Source organism: Giraffa tippelskirchi, chromosome 4 (assembly GCF_054371585.1).
Source record: "Giraffa tippelskirchi isolate mGirTip1 chromosome 4, T2T-mGirTip1v1.2.pri, whole genome shotgun sequence".
Taxonomy (NCBI): Eukaryota; Metazoa; Chordata; class Mammalia; order Artiodactyla; family Giraffidae; genus Giraffa; species Giraffa tippelskirchi.
The window spans coordinates 19,159,256-19,175,747 of NC_137278.1; the positions used below are offsets into that span (position 1 = coordinate 19,159,256).

At 46.4% G+C, this 16,492-nt stretch overlaps 1 protein-coding gene across 5 annotated transcripts in view; it reads right to left on the bottom strand.

The window, feature by feature from the left end:
• NOL10 (nucleolar protein 10) overlaps positions 1-16,492 on the bottom strand; it is a 115,649-nt gene that overhangs the window by 26,868 nt on the left and 72,289 nt on the right. For 4 of the 5 annotated variants that reach the window (XM_081596504.1, XM_081596506.1, XM_081596503.1 and 1 more), the window contains 2 exons: positions 7,963-8,065; positions 1,467-2,391 (listed from right to left, as the gene is read on the bottom strand). In XM_081596504.1, the coding sequence (XP_081452630.1) occupies positions 2,272-2,391; positions 7,963-8,065 (223 nt within the window). In that variant the 3' untranslated portion in view covers positions 1,467-2,271. Of the gene's footprint in view, positions 1-1,466; positions 2,392-7,962; positions 8,066-16,492 lie in introns of those variants that run through there. The other variant, XM_081596505.1, reaches the window with a different exon arrangement.

Here is a 16,492-nt window from a genome sequence, read left to right on the forward strand (position 1 = left end):
TGGAAGCCCAGGAGAAGCACGGTCATGTTCTCAGACTTGCGAGGAAGTGATCAGAAATCATGTAGCATGAAACTCGTGAAATTTTAAAAACACAAGGTACTTCGAAGATAACGTGGGGTTTATAGCAGGTGCTCCAGGAACAGCCACCCTGAAGAGGAGGGGCTGTTTCAAGGGGTCCCTAGGGGAACAGTAGGGCCCTGAGGATGCGTTCTTCAGCTTTCTATCTACTCGGCAAGTTGTCTTAAACGTCCCTCTCAGGAATCCTGGACGGGCCCGCACTGTCCCCCAGGACCTGCTGAGGCTCCAGACTTAGACGAGCCCTCACTTCACAGGCGAGCAAGGCCCCTCGGCCAGAAGCAGCGTTGCTTCTGGAAACTCCCTACAAGGTGTACTGGCTCCCCAAACCACAGGGAGGAACCCAAAGAAAGAAGGAAAGAGGGGTGGGGAGGGAAGGCCAGGTATAGGTGCAGAAGAGCCTGACCCCAGGACACAGGTCTGGAAATAGGTCCCTCAACCCCGTGGAAACAAGCAAGCTGGCAGTGTCCTTCTTTACCTTCTTCTCAAACAGTGTGGGAGACACAAGAGTCACAGGAACCTGGAGCCCCGAGAACAGACCAGGGGACGGGCCGAGAAAGGAAAGGTGGGGGCCCTCCGGTACCACAAGTCGTGTTGGCTGCCCAGGTAACAGGAGGCTCTTTCTGGTGACGTGTCTGTGTGCATGCGCACACACGCGCGCACACACACACACACACACAGCCCAGGTAACAAGAGTCTCTTTCTGGGGATGTATCTGTGTACACACACACACACACACACACATACACACACGCTGCCCAGGTAACAAGAGTCTCTTTCTGGTGACGTGTCTTACACACACACGTATACCATACACTCGACCTCACCCCACCCCACCCCACCCCACCACACACAGACACACACACTCTGTCTCTCCTTTTTTTTTTTTCTGGAAACACCTTTCCCTCTCAGACCACAGAGGGCCCTCCAGGTAACAAGAGTCTCTTTCTGGTGATGTGTCTGTACACATACACACTTTCTCTCTCTCCTTTTTTTTTTTCCTGGAAAGATCCTCTCCCTTTCAGACCACAGAGGTCACAGCCTGACCTGTGCTGTTCCCAGTCTGCAGGGCAGCAGGGACACACGGTGTGGCGGGGCTGCAGGAAGACAGGAGGGGAGACCGAGGAGATGGAAGCAAGGTCCCAACAAGAGGGAGACAAGAAAGGAGGAGGCCGGCCTGAGTGAGGAGGCCTGGATCCCGGTGGCCTGAGGCGGTTACTCTCCAGCCTGGCTGTGTTGATTAACGTTGCTCTTGCTCGTGACATCTCAACTTAGATTTCTATCATTTACAACCCCAAGAGTCACTATCTCAGGGACTCTTCACACATTCGCATACAAAGAAACCAAAGTCATTTTTCAAATTAACTCAAGGAATGGGTCTCTCTCCAAGAAGCTGTTCAAATGAAAGCATTTATTTTTATAAACATTGTCTCCAGCCAGTATATTTCTAATTACATTTAAGACACTGGGAAAAAAAAAAATTGTATTTAATCCTGTGCCAAGTTAAAAGAATATCCAGTAGCTTCCACTTTCTGTTTCAGATGGCTATTGCCATTTAATTTACACTCTCTTGATATAAAAATATGTTTTAAAAAATCCCAGACCAACACATAAACACGCTTACCGGCACATTCTTTTTTTTTTTTTTTTTTATAAAATTTATTTATTTTAGTTGGGGGCTAATTACCCGGCACATTCTTAAAAACACAAACGTGACCAAAGCCCACAGTAGGGCGAGACGAGAGTGGCCTCTCGGGGCGGGGGGGGGGGTGTGTGTGTGTGTGTGTGCTGAGTGGAGTCATGAGCGGCAGTGGGCAGGACAGACAGTTCCAGAAGACCCCAGGCCCCGGTCTGCAGCCCAGGAGACCTTCTCAGCTGACGGGGCACATCTCACAGTATTAGAAGACAACCACCTCTCACACTGGATTAAAACCAGGGGGAAGGAACAATGTTCTCGGGGAGCCACAGGGCAAAGAAGTGCCCCGGGGCGCCACATGGCCAGCGGGCCCAGCCCCAAAGTCTGACCAGAGGCCTGGGGACCACAGCCCGGTCTGGACTTCTCTCTGCAGACGCGAGGGTTCCCTGGGACTTGAGGGCCGCCTGACCCTGGCCATGGCTAACACGCCCAAATGAACGACGATCCATTGGGGAGATGCACTGAGCGCCTCGGGGTCACGCGAGGGGCCAGCTCCGGACTCAGTGGAACGGCCGCCCCCGCCTGGGCCGGGACCTGAGATGACCCGCCGAGCGGCGCACGGCCTTCCTCTCCTGCCGGTGCAGTTTCTCAGCCTCCTGCTGCTGCTTCTGCTGTTCCGACTAAGAGAGAAGAGTAAATGAGGGGAGCGAAAGAGAAAGGACATGCCAACAGCCCTTTCTGGGGGGTCACTGGAATGCCAATGGCATGACCACCACCCTTAGCCCGGTTCTGGCAGGGACAGCAGGACCAGTGCCAACCACCATGGTCACTGTGAGACCCGAAGCCCTAAATCCCCTGGGCCGGAGAGCGGCCTGGACACGCCGGACTGAACCACACAACCTGAGGCTGGTTCCTCAGCCCACACGCCACACAGTCCCCCACGGGAGAGCCAGCCTGAAGAAGACGCGATGGCTTTCCAAATGCCCACTACTTCTCTTGAGGAACTGTCCTTCACTGACAAGCCAGAGCCATTCATCAGTTTACTCACATTGTCTTAAAGACAAAAACAGTCCTTCTGTGTCCCAAAACTGTGTAATAACCCACCCACGGTTAATCATGCAGTCCCCCGGAGCTGGTTCCAAAGAGAATCAAACTCCCTTGAAAGGCAGACAGCTACCACTAAACGCTGATAAAGGCTCGGCAGACATGTCAGTCAATCCCAAGTTCATGGCCGGAAGGGGCACATGGGTTCTGGGATGGCTGCTTTGAAGCACCGTTCTCAACACTCAGGTGAGAGAACCAGACCGCCTCCGAACAGTGTCACTAGTTTCACAGAAGAGAGCTACATCAGGGCAGAATCTGCGCTGAAGGGAAGAGAAGCTTCGGAGTTCTAAGAATACAGCTCTGTTCCACCGAGTCTGGTTTGGAGAATACAAACCTCTAACGGTGAAGCTCAAAAAAAACATCTTAGCTGGTGGAACTGACAGAAGGTCCAACTTTGACAGCAGTGGTGGGGCAACCACTTTCAAAGTTGCAAAACGCTGCCTTAGAGACACCTGCACGGCCTGCTGGCCTGTGAACCGCCAGCTCCAGGCACCTGGGGTGCTCATTCATATGTCCGCCTTGAAGAACAAGTCTGTGTTCACTTACTGCCGGGATTATCCCACTTCTGTAAACTGAAAGGTGACGGAATCATGAGAAAAGAACACGATTTGTAAGACTAAAAACTGATGACTCTTTCCTATCCGAGGAAACCCTTGGACTGAGATTCTGAGGAATCAAGCTCTTTTCCTGACTATGTGCCATTTCTTAGAGTGACCCTGCCCCGTGTGCTCCTCTGCAGGCCCCTCCCCGACCCCACCCAGCCCAGGGCGTGGTCCTTCTTGCCTGAAGCTGGCCCTGACCTCTCACTACCGGTGAGGAACCCCTGTTAGCCCCCTTCAGCCCGCCTCCTCCTGCAATGGGCCACAGCGACTTTTTAAAAATAGAAACGGTATGCCGGTCTTCTGTTAACTAGACCTTTTCAACCGCTTCCCACGGTTCTTAGGACCGGGGTAAAAATTTAACCTCGAACAGGCCCTGCTGGACAGCTCTACGTGCCTTTCTAGCTACGTGTGAGGCCACAGTTGGCGGCCCCGTGACGGCTGTGCTTCACACACGCAGGCTCACTCCCACCCCTCAGCGAGGCTGGAGGCTGGAGCCCTGCCCGCCCTTCGGGGCTTGGCCTGCCCCTCACCCAGCCGTCCCTCACTCCTCTGGCTAGGCCAGGCCCCTGACACTCCCAGCCCTGAGCCTCCTGGAAGCACATCCCACATTACGATGAGGTGACTGTACGTGATCACTCTCCATCCATGGGACTGCGGCACCCACGGCCACGTCTGTCTGTGTGTCCCTAGCACGTGGCAGAGAACAGGCTGAGGCTCCTTTGTGAATGGAGAACTCAGAAACCCGAGGGAAACTGTACCAGATCAGATAATGGTGTGTCAGCAAGCCCCCGAACACTGCTTATTTAATATTCTGTTTCTTCATATTAAGAAAAGTGAAGTTGTTCAGTCGTGTCCAACTCTTTGCAACCCTGTGGACTGTAGCCTACCAGGCTCCTCCATCCATGGGATTCTCCAGGCAAGAATACTGGAGTGGGTTGCCATTTCCTTCTCCAGGGGATCTTCCCAACCCAGGGATCAAACCCAGGTCTCCTACATTGCAGGCAGACACTTTACCTTCTGAGCCACCAGGGAAGCTCTCATATTAAGAAACATCCCTTTAAAAATGCCTCTGGTCCAAGTAACTTTGGGAAATGAGGTACTAAATAAAGATAAACAGGGCGTGCTGGGGCTTTTTAAGTCAGGAGCTGCTCTGTGTCTTTGATACGGACATCTGTTGTGGATTTCCCTTGGGGGCGTGGTGGCAAAGCCGGCTTCCAGGAGCCCCCCCTCCGTCTTCTGGAGCACACTCCACGAGGCCCTGCCTGTGGAGTCCCCACAAAGGCAGGTGTTTACACGTGAGCTCAGAGGTAACAATCCCTGCAGAAAAACTTCTGCCCAGAAACGTATGTGTGCTCAGTCGTGTCTGACTCTTTTGTGACTCCATGGGCGGCAGCCCGCCAGGCTTTTCTGTCCATGGGATTCTCCAGGCAAGAATACTGGAGTGGGTTGCCATTCCCTACTCCAGGGGATCTTCCTGACCCAGGAATCAAACCCGGGGCTCTTGCATCTCCTGCAGTGGTAGGCTTTACCAGTTTACCACTGCACCACATGGGAAGCCCTTGTCCCGAAAAAAACTCTCCTTATCCCCAATCTAGAGAAGAGCTGTATTTGCAAGATGATGCCACTGTGTGACCGATTCGTTACAAGTTAAGAGCCAACCAGCCCACTCTCCTCCCTGTTCCCGTCCTGACTCCTTCCCCACATCCATGGCAGTCCTATCTAGGGACGGGGGAGGCTAAATGTAAAGCCCACACCTGCACCAGTACCCGGCCGGCCTAGGGCCCCTGCGGGAATGAACTAAAGGGTATTTAAAAGTAGAATCTGGGACCTAATCCTAGTTTTGCCACCACACAATTTTAAATAATATTAAAGCATAGGTTTTTCTCCTTCAATTTGATTAACATTTTAGAAAGTACATATGAAAATATTTGGAAAACTCGAGATTTTACCTGAATATATCACACACCTAGTATAAAAGGATTTGTATTAAAGAAAACAAACCCAACAATAATTCCATAAAAATTCTTAAATAAAACTAAGATTTAATAGTTGAATTCTATTAGTCAAAGGATGAAACAAGCATAAGCCAAACACCAACTGATGCTTTCCCCAAACTAGTTTCAAAGCCTCTGCTAGACTCAACCAGGAGGCTGTTTTACGTATTTTCACTTAAATGTTTCGTTTTTGTGTTGCAGTTTAGTCACTACGTCGTGTCTGACTCTTTGCGACCCCATTAACTGTAGCCCACCAGGCTTGTCTGTCCAAGGAGTTTCCCAGGCAAGAATACTGGAGTGGGTTGCCAATTCCTCCTCCAGGGGATCTTCCAGGCCAAGGGATTGAACCCATGTCTCCTGCATTGCAGGCAGATTCTTTACTGCTGAGCCATCAGGGTAGCCCTCTTTTGTATTTTTGGGGGGGAAAAAAAATCAGAGCCATCTTATTTTCAGTTTACCACAAATCATAAACTGATACTGAACTCAGTACCTTCCAGCTGGGGAAACGTGGGGAAGGCATGTGCTCGGATCCTCCCAGCTCACCCCGTGCGGCAGAGGGAGCCCTGGGCTGGGCATCTGGGAGCCTGTGAGGTCTTCCCACAGGCGACCTTTGCCTGCTGCCCCTCAGCATTGTGAACTGCAGAGCAATTAGGAAACGTTCGAGGGTACACAGAGAATCTCTAACAAATTAGCCACAGCGAGTTAGTCTGAACACACAGCCAGTTTTGGCTTATTTAAATGAGAAATGTAAGATGCAAGTTTGCTGTAAATGGAGACAGATTTAACTGAAAAGCTTCTTACACATAGAATAAAAAAGTTCTAATGGGGAGAGTGGGAACAGGGAATTGGGAAAAGGTGATCAAAAGTACAAACTTCAGTCACAAGATAAAGGAGTATTAGGGGTGTGATGTACAGTGTGATGACTACAGTCAAAACTGCTGTATTACATACAGGAAAGCTGCTCAGAGGGTAAATCCTTAGAGTTCTCATCACAAAGAAAAAACAATATTTTTCTTTTTCTGCTCTCTCTTTTTTTTAATTGTATCTATATAAGATAATGAATGGTAACTAAGTAAAAAATGTCCTTATCATTTCGCAGATCTTCTGACGACATCAGAAAGAACTGTCAACAACCAGAGATGAATGAGCGGAGGTTGTGAACACGTTTCTCCAAAGGAAACGTATGAATGGCCAACAGGCATATGAAAAAAATGCTCTACCATTGTTAAAAAAACAAACAACCCTAATGTCCACCCTCAGATTAAGGGATAAGCAAATTGTGGTATGGGCTTCCCAGGTAGTTCAGTGGTAAAGAATCCGCTGGCCAATGAAGGTGACATGGATTTGACCCCTGGGTCTGGAAGATCCCCTGGAGAAGGAAATGGCAACCCGCTCCAGTATCCTTGCCCGGAGAATCCCATGGACAGAGGAACCTGGTGGACTATAGTCTATAATATTGCAAAAGAGCCGGACTCAACTTAGTAACTAAACAACAACAAACTGTGGCATCTCCACAGAATGAAATATTACTCAGTCATAAAGACGAATAAAGCTCTTATACATGCTAAAACGTGGATTAGCCTTTAAAAACATGCTAAGGTGAAAGAGGCTAGTCACAAAAGAAAACACGTTGTGTGATTCTATATATATACACAATGTCCAGAACAGGCAAACACATAGGCTGGGACATTCGAGGGTGGGGTTTCCTTTTGGAGTGACGAGGATGGTCCAGATTTAGATGGTGATAATGAGCACAGCATTTGGTGACTACTAAAAACCCTGAACTGTATATTTTTAAAAGGGTGGATTTTTAGATAGTTGTACTTTATCTCAATTTAAGAAAAGGATCAGAAGCGAAGTCTTTGTCATTCTTTCCCTCTTTGTGACAACACATATTAAGCGAGAGTGACTAAATGAGAAAAAAATTTTTTTGAAAAATAAAACCATGGCGCTTCTTCACTCATCAGTTCATAAGCAACTATTTAAAGCAGCTTATTCCTCCTTCATTGTATGCCAGGTGTCATCAAAGGGGGCTTAGAAATGACTGTTGTTAAGTCAGTTTAGAATGGGACCTACTGCAGATAGAGTAATTCGTCTCCTGAAACTATCCACGCTGGGCAAGCTGATTGCACTGTCATCAACGCATTAGAAATTATCAGTTCTTGATCATCTTCAAGTCCATGTGAGCCTCAACTATTCTTTCACAGCCATGGATGGTCAGGACTTTCGTTTTACAAGCTCCCACCTCAGGTGGCCCAGCGACCCCAAAACCATGCTGCGGCTCTTCACCAATAGTACCGAGCCTGGGGTCACTGGGGGCCTGCCTCCCTCGGGACACCAGACACACGCCTGGCTCTGCCAAGGCTCTGCCATGCAGTGTGCCTGCAACCCAGGAAGGGCTCCGGCTGCAGGGAAAAAAATGCCCGAACAGTACACGCTCCCTCAACAGGGGGAAGCTTGGAAGGCAGCTCTGAGGTCAAACACACACAACACTGCTGGAAGCCTCGTCTTCCTTCTGTGAATTGAAAAAGAACACGAGAAAGCAACTTACCTTCTTTAATGTAAATGTCAGTTGTTTGCTGCCAACCGTGGTGTCAGATACACTCAATGTTCCGTTTTTCGCTTCAAGTTTCAACCGGTCTTCAAGGGTTTTACTGCAGGAAATTTAAGAGAATGACACATTAATTAGGGTTGTGTTTGGATTTCCCATTAGAAACAAGCTTTAATTAGAATCGATCACACGAAGAATGACCTTTTACACATGTGGTAAAGACAGAAAATGGTATTTGTTTAACACAATCAATGGACAGAATTGCAGCCACTCAAACAGTCATTACTCAGACTCAGCAAATATGCAGTAGAAACAATGGCTGTCCCGAACACCCACTAATTAAGTGTTTTAAGTGGTGGTTCCACATATTTCAATGCTTGCTATTTATGTTACTAAATCACATTTCTGAAGCCAAAATGCAAAGGAGCCGTATTTCTGAAGCATGTAATTTACTGTAACGGTCAGTGGCACTTAAGCTGCTAAGGCATTTTATATTAAATCCAGGCACCAGTTAGGTATGTGAGCATCTATCTCAGCAACTCATTCACCTTCTACACAGCAGTGAACACAAACAAAGCCTTCTGGGTCAAGCTACAGCAGAGAAGTGCTATGAGAACTCTGACTTTTCCTTCACTAAGTCTTAGCTTGTTGACCACACTCATTACCCACAGTACAAGCAACTTGACACATGAGGTTGTCTGATGACACGGAGAAAACAAAAGCAATCACACTGGGGATAAGTTCTGACTTAGCCTGATTCAGGGCTACCTCTCCTTTCAACTTCTTACTTGACTTTACTTTCTGACACAATTTACCCCCAATTCAAATTTCATTTCTTGATCATGTTTCTGAAGTCTCTTTCTATAATCTTTGTCCTTGTTATGGTTTGCTGTGCCTGGCAACTCACTGCATCTGTAACAGTCAAGATGTTGTTTCTGAATTTGAATTTAGTACCAGTTATATCACACTTCATTACATGTTCTTGTAATAATGCTTTATTATAAAAGCAGATCAGTGTTAACTTGCTTTAGAGAGAAAAAACATAACTAAGCCTAAAGATAGATATTTTCAGTAAGTTTTAATGTCGGTTCTAGCCCCTCTGCATGTGTGCGTGCGCATTCATTCTCTGCGACCCCATGGACTGGAGCCTGCCAGCCTCCTCTGTCCATGGGATTCTCCAGGTTAAGAATACTGGAGTGCTATGATTCATGTTGACGTATGGCAGAAACCAACACAATACTGTAAAGCAATTATTCTTCAATTAAAAAGAAATTAATTTAAAAAGAAAAAAAAAATATTGGAGTAGGTTGCCATTTCCTCCTCCAGGGAATTTTCCTGACCCGGGGATCGAACCTGCATCTCCTTTGGCAGGCGAATTTGGGAAGCCCTTTAGAAAAGGTTAAAGCAATACCTTCACATCCCTGGGATGAAACTGGGAGAGGAGAGGAGAGGGAACCAAAAAGAATAAGGTAGTCTCTTCTATTCAAATAAAAAAGTAAAAACACTTCCCTTTTCAATACTCCTTGCACCAACTTAAAACTGAATGCACCCTTTTTAAATTTAAAAGCTTGGCTGAATTTTAAAGAGAGTGGTAGTGGTGGTGGTACATTGTATGAAAGGGTCGTCTTTTTCCTGAAATATGATCTTTGGGACTAATTACTGAGAACACAGCTCCACGAGACAAAGTGATGCTCCTTTGAAATTGTGAAAGCCAGCGTTTGATGTTCACAGCTTTGAAAGCTCTACCTCTAGTTTACGACTACTAGTTAGTACTAAATATACCTTCCTTATATAATTTGAGACATAAAGTGGTTAGCATAAAAGTGGCAACTCTTTTCCAAGCAATAATGCTATTAAGAAGCACTTTTAAAGTACTTTTCATCTTCAAAGTTCTTAACAGACTAACTAATTAATCCTTTCAACATCCCTGAGACAGAATATAGATGGCAAAAAGGGAGGTAAGATACTCTATGACTTGCCCCAGGCAAGGATTCGAGTCTAAAACCAGGATTCCAATTTAAGAATTTCTGGTTTCCAGGCGTGTGTCAGACCATATTTGATTTATAAAGTTTTGTTCAGGAAATGTGTCCATTAAGTATTCTAAATGACAAGCTTCCACATGACAATCTGAGTGAAATGAAGGTTTGGTTTCGCCTTTTCTTTTTTTTTTTTAAACCAGAATTCAAAAGTAAAGTGTAAACCGACTCCAGCATACGTGTGACTCATGTCAGCCTCAGCAAATGCCTTTGGTTGTTCATTTCATTTTTGTTCTTTCTTTTCAGGGCTATAAATGCTGAAATTTTAAAGGTAACAGGAATTCTGAATAACTATGGAGCCACTGAGACAAGGTGGTACACACAGAACACTAATTTGGGAAGAAAAAGACTTTTCAAGTAAATTGTGGGAAATTACTACTCTTCTCAGGATGACCTAGCTCCTCCATGACAGGGCAGAGCAGCTTTGGTCTCCTCTCCGGGTACCTGGCCGTGCGCTTGTAGAGACTTGTCCTGTCTCGGCTCCCTGGAGAGACCTGAGCTTTGTCCTGTCTCGACTCCCTGGAGAGACCTGAGCTTTGGAAGGAGCCGTGGCAGAGGATCAGACGCGGGGACCAAGGGCAGAGGCTTCGGCAGTAAAGCAGATCCCACTTTCCTCCCTTCAAAGTCGGCCTGCGGAACGTGGCTGCAAACCAGCAGTCCCCGAGCCTGCTACCCGAGTGTGAATTTGCTCAGAGACAATGGAAGACGCGGCCAGACACCTGCAAACTGTCCATTGTGAACAAAGAAGAAAACGCAGGAGCCTCGGTGCTTGTCCTTCTCACACTCGCCCAGGACGGTTGGCCCTCCTAGTCCTGCTCCCCTCCCTGTCTAGGCTTTAGGTTGGCTGGCCTCTGGCTACTTTGTAATTGATGGTCAAGTTAAGAATTCCAGGAGGAAAAAAAAAAAAGCTTTTTTCATGAGATGACTGCGGGGACTGCTAAGAAGACAGATACGACACGGGCTACAGAAGGTGGAAAGTGAGAGAAGTACTCAGCACAGGATGGAGAGGACATGAGGTCAAGAACCTACATGATCAGTAAGGCTGTATTAGAAGAAAGAAGAGTGGGCATAAACTCCAGGGGGAAATACCTAGGTATTTATTAGATGCTCCAGGATAGCTGAATGATTTCTTTAAGGTTCTAAAGCACACATGCGCTGATATTTCTTTAATTAAGAATAATGCTCCTTCTTGGGGTTTTTAAAATCATTTTGTAAGGAAAGGGATGGAGAGAGTGGAAGACATCCATAAAGGCACAGAGAAGAGGTAAACCGATGGAAAATAAAGGAATCACCCCTTCATAGTCTGCATTAAAGGGGATAGGAAGAGAGTGGAGAAATGAATCCACAGATAAATGGTGAATTTTAAGTACTTTGTTTTAAACGTGCAACTTTGTAACACATAAAGGTTACTGAAAACTCTTGAGTGCTTCTAGTTTGCACACATTGCTTCAAAGCCTCTACTGCAGCAGATGTAAGTTCAGGCAACCACAACATGCACGACGTGTAGCTCAACCTTCAGCTCAGTTAAAATCTGAGAAGGTTCCACTGTTGCTGCCAGTGTGGGGGGGACAGGCACACGCGGACTTTCTGGAGGACGACCTGGCCACACTGATCACACACACCTATTCTGACCCAGCAAACTCCATTGTCAGGTAATATGGTCTAAAGAAATTCTTGCACGTGGGTACACATTTATAACTGTGAAAATGGAAGAGAAAACCAAGAAACAACCTAAACACTCAAAATTAGGTATTATGGCCCATCTACCTTATGAAATACTTATGCAGCCATAAGGCAAACCTCCATGCACTTACAAAGAAAACATTTCAAAACTTGTTTTTCAATGAAAAGAACATGTGACTGGGCAATGAGATTAGTGCGATCCACAACTGTACACATGAGTGTGTGCATACCTGGGAGTGACCAGAAGGTCACTCAGGACCTCAGGGAGGGAGTGTCGGGGGAGAGAAGACTGTTACCTTTCATCCTACGTTTGTATTTCGGTGATAGCATGCTTGTGATAATAAAGTCATACATACAGCGATGATAACATGCTTGTGTATCAGTGGAGTACAGATTACTGGAGTAATAAAAGATTCTCTTTTAAAAAAAGAGGAAGTTTGAAATGAAACTTCTTTCAGAATTAGACTTTTAGTTCTTATCTACTATCAGTGAGAAGGAAATTAGCTGAGGAAACGCTGGCTACAGTTGTTTAATTCAAAGAGGATAAAGTTGCAGACATGATAAGCAGCTCACCACGAGGTACCAAAGTACCTGATAAAGATGAGTTCCTTGAAGGCAGAAAATCTCTTCCCAGAGAGTTGGACACAATTTAGTGACTGAACAACAACAACTACAATGACCACAGGGTAGGTGCTTCAAAGAATGTTTTCATGAATTGAGCTGAAAGGGCCTCCCGACATGTAGTATTTATCACCTAAGAAGAGGAGCTATCCTCTGCTACTGAAATCTGGAAAGCTATCCTAAGGACTCTTTCAGGAGAAGGCAATGGCACCCCACTCCAGGACTCTTGCCTGGAAAATCCCATGGACAGAGGAGGCTGGTAGGCTGCAGACCATGGGGTTGCTAAGAGTCGGAAACGACTGAGCGACTTCACTTTCCCTTTTCACTTTCATACATTGGAGAAGGAAATGGCAACCCACTCCAGTGTTCTTGCCTGGAGAATCCCAGGGACGGGGGAGCCTGGTGGGCTGCCGTCTATGGGGTCGCACAGAGTCGGACGCAATTGAAGTTATTTAGCAGCAAGGACTCTTTCTCCCAGGTTTACCTACAGACACCTTCAGCACGTACATCCGGTGCCCCAGACCGAGGCTACCCCAGTAACTGAAGGGGGTCACGTGCCCCGATTCCCAACAGAGGCCAGCGTGAACATCCTCTCTTTCTACCTAGAAACAGAGTCTTTCCCAACCATCCTGACTTCACTCCCTGGTTTCTGAAGATGGACCATCTCTAACTGGTGGCTCCTGGCCCCATTCACTCCTGACTGCTCACCCAGTACAGCCCTGCCAATTCAGTCATTTCTTCACTCCGCCCTTTCCACGGTTAATTCCTCTCTGCATACTAATAAGACACCTCTCAAGCCTAAAAACCCTTTCCTGTCAAGCTGTTGGCCTTGATTCCTTCTTTTTACTCCCAGTATCTTGAAGGAACCATCTGCGCTAATTGTTCACAGTGTTCTTTTTTCTCCCATTCCTTCCTGATCTTGACACTCTTCCCATGGCCACGCCTCCACGTTGGGGACCCCCCTCCACCCGACATCGGTACCACGCCCTTCTCTGTGACATCCTCTCCATGCTCGGCTCTTTCCAGTTTCCCCCACACCTTTTGGGCAACTCCTTAGTACTGTTTATTGCCCACCTTCTCCTTCACCAGCCCTCTAAATCAGACCTCTTAGCCCCAGGGTAGCAATATATTCCTGACACCTCTAAAACCGTATGTATTACTTGCATGCACTTGTATGCTTTTAGAGAAGTGCATGGTTTTCACCAGACTTAAGAAAAACATTTGTTGTTCCCAAGGGCTTTATTCTGAGCCCTCGTTTCCCTGTACACACTTCTGCAAAGTCTTGTTAGGCCAGGGTCTCAACCCCACAGGAAGGCTGGTATCTCTTAAACCAGTGTCTCTGGCCTGCCTCCTACATTCCCATTTGTCAGCTGAACATGACCAGGAGGACACGTGGGTCTTGGGGACTCAGTGTGCTCAACACCCAGCTCAATACGCTGAGCCTTAAATTTGTTTTTCATTCTATCCTTTATCTCAGTGGCAACACTGCTAGACATTTCAACATCGCCCCGACCCCCTTGATATTAAATTAGTAATCAAATGGTGTTGTAGTGTGAGTCTTATCCTTAGACACACTCAGGAATAATCTGGTTCCATGTCTGTCTGCTCCTCCACCCCGTGTCAGGCTTTCATCACTTGCTCCTGGGACTGCTTTTTTACAGTTGGCTAGCTGATCTCACGGGCCCAGTTTCTCCCTGCATTTTCTCTCTAAAACCACAGTATTTCACTAACAGTTTCTGGGAAATAGGGCCTTGTCACACCTATGCTTTTATTTTCTACAACAAACATGTACTGCTTTTACTGTGTTAAATATTTACATAATTGGGAGGAGGGACCGAGCAGATCTGATCATGATAATCTTAGCCCCAACCTCCCCTGGCTTGCCCGCGCCTCAGCCAGGGCCAGGGCCTCATGCGCCTGCCTCCCCGGCTCCCGGGCTGTGCTCCCTGCCGTGCACTTTGTGCTCTCGCACGACCACAGCTCTTCCCTCACCTCCAAACAGCAGTCCTGTTCATATGGCCCCTTTGGCCAAGAAAGCCAGCTTTCCCACCCTGCTCTGTGTTCAGCCTTTTTCTTTCAAAAGACCAGTTTCAATATGACCTCTAATTAAGACGTCAGTGAACCTCTAAAAATCCTTTCTTCCTCATACACGTTCTCAGGGCCTCCGACGGCTCACAGAGCCCCGGCGAGAACGGCGGTGCTTCCGGCCTGTGAGCCAGGCCCTTCCTTCCCACCCCTGGGGCCCAGGACGGCCCTCTGCTCACCAGAGGCACCAGAAGACTGTCTGACTGATGGATGGGTGGGTGGAGAGGCTGACAGGTGAATGAATAAACTCAGAAGGAAAGCACAGCGCACTGGAAGGCACATAAGAATGTGCTGACAGATGTATGTTATTTATCTGAAGCTCTTGTTACCAGGCTAAGTGACGGAGAGAACTCGCACTAGCACCTGAAATGGTTTTAAAGCTGAGCAAGTCCAAGTGAACTTTCAAACACAATCCACTTGACTCTGATGCTGCGTTTTGCTGATTGCCTTGCGGTAACACTCCAAGAATAAACATAAGGAGTCACTTTAGCTCTCTGAAGGATAATGGTGCAATGCTTCATTAAATAATATTAGAACATTACAAGTTCGGGATTTGCCAAAATAATCCAGTCAAGACTAGAATTCAACAAGCAGTGTGCGCCCAAACGCCAGCAAACTGCGGGCTAGTCCTACCAAAGGGTGGTTACTTTAAGCAACAGGACTTTTAAGCCTGTGTAAGGATTATCACTCATACAGCTCCTCTTCTCAAAACAACCGTCTAACTTACTGATGCTTAACTTAGTAAGAATGTGTAACTGCAGTGTATTAGCTTGGCTACCATTTATCGTTAAATACTAAATGTACATCCCTTTTGTTTTCTACATGAATATCCTACCAGAGCCCACGGGCAAAACAACAGTGTCAGACAGTTTGGTCACGTCTCCCACCCTCAAATCATAGCTTCCTGTTACCATGGTTACACTGAAAACAACTGCTCCCAGACTGTCCTGGTCAGTGGTTTTCAGGTAAATGAGTTCTTTTTCAGCAGATTTTGGAAGAGTAACTTCCAGGGCTACCTGACAAGGAGTCAATGCATAGAAGATCCACACCCTCACAAGGATTTATCAAGTGCCTACTTGGGTCCAGATACAGATTCAAGAGCTAGAGGTAAAGTAAACAATGCAAGACATTCAAAACAGCAGATAATGTAACAAAGAAATTCACGCCATAGAAACAGAGTACTGAAAACAAGCAGTCTTCCCTCTGCTTCTGACTAGGACTCCAGGTAAAAATCTAAGAATGACAGCTACATAAAAAATGGGGTTGCACACACTGCTGATGGAGACATAAAGTCAAGTAGTCTTTTTGGAAAGAAGTTTGGCAGTTTCTCAGAAGGTTACACATAACGTTACCATGTGACCAGCAGTCCCACTCCTAGGTGTGCAGCCAGGAGAAATGAAAGCATATGTCCATGCAAACACATATACAAATGTTCACAGCAGCATTGAAAAGTGGAAACACCACGCATACCCATCAACTGATATATGGATAAACAAAATGCGGTATTATCCATACCCTGGAATAAAACTGAATGGAATACTGACACATGCTACAACATGGATGAACATGAAAAACATCATTCCAAGTAAAAGCAGTGGGACAAAATGCCACATACATGATTACATTCACATGAAATGTCACAACAGACAAACCTATAGAGCTAGAGAACAGATCAGTGGTTGCCTGGGGGTGAGATGAGGTGGAGTATATGGGAGTGAATACTGACGGACGTGGTAAGGAACTCTGCTTGCGGGGCTGTGATGAAAATGCTCTAAAACTGACTCTGGTGGTGGCTGCCCAACTCTGTGACTGTACAAAAAACCAATGAACTATTTACTTTAAGTAAGTGACTGTTATGTAAATCATATTTAAAGAAACTGTTACCAAAAAAAAGTGAGGTTAGTAGGTAAAGAAAATCTCTTCATGAGATATTAAACCTATTACTAGATTGTTTGTCTACTGATGTATCTTCTGTTAGGCAGAGCCAGAATTTCTAGATGCTCCTGGATCTAAGTTGAAGGATTCCCTCAACATTTCGTGTCTGACATTTGCTAGAAACTGGAAAAATAAAGATGAACAGGAATCTCACCATTTCAGAAACAATT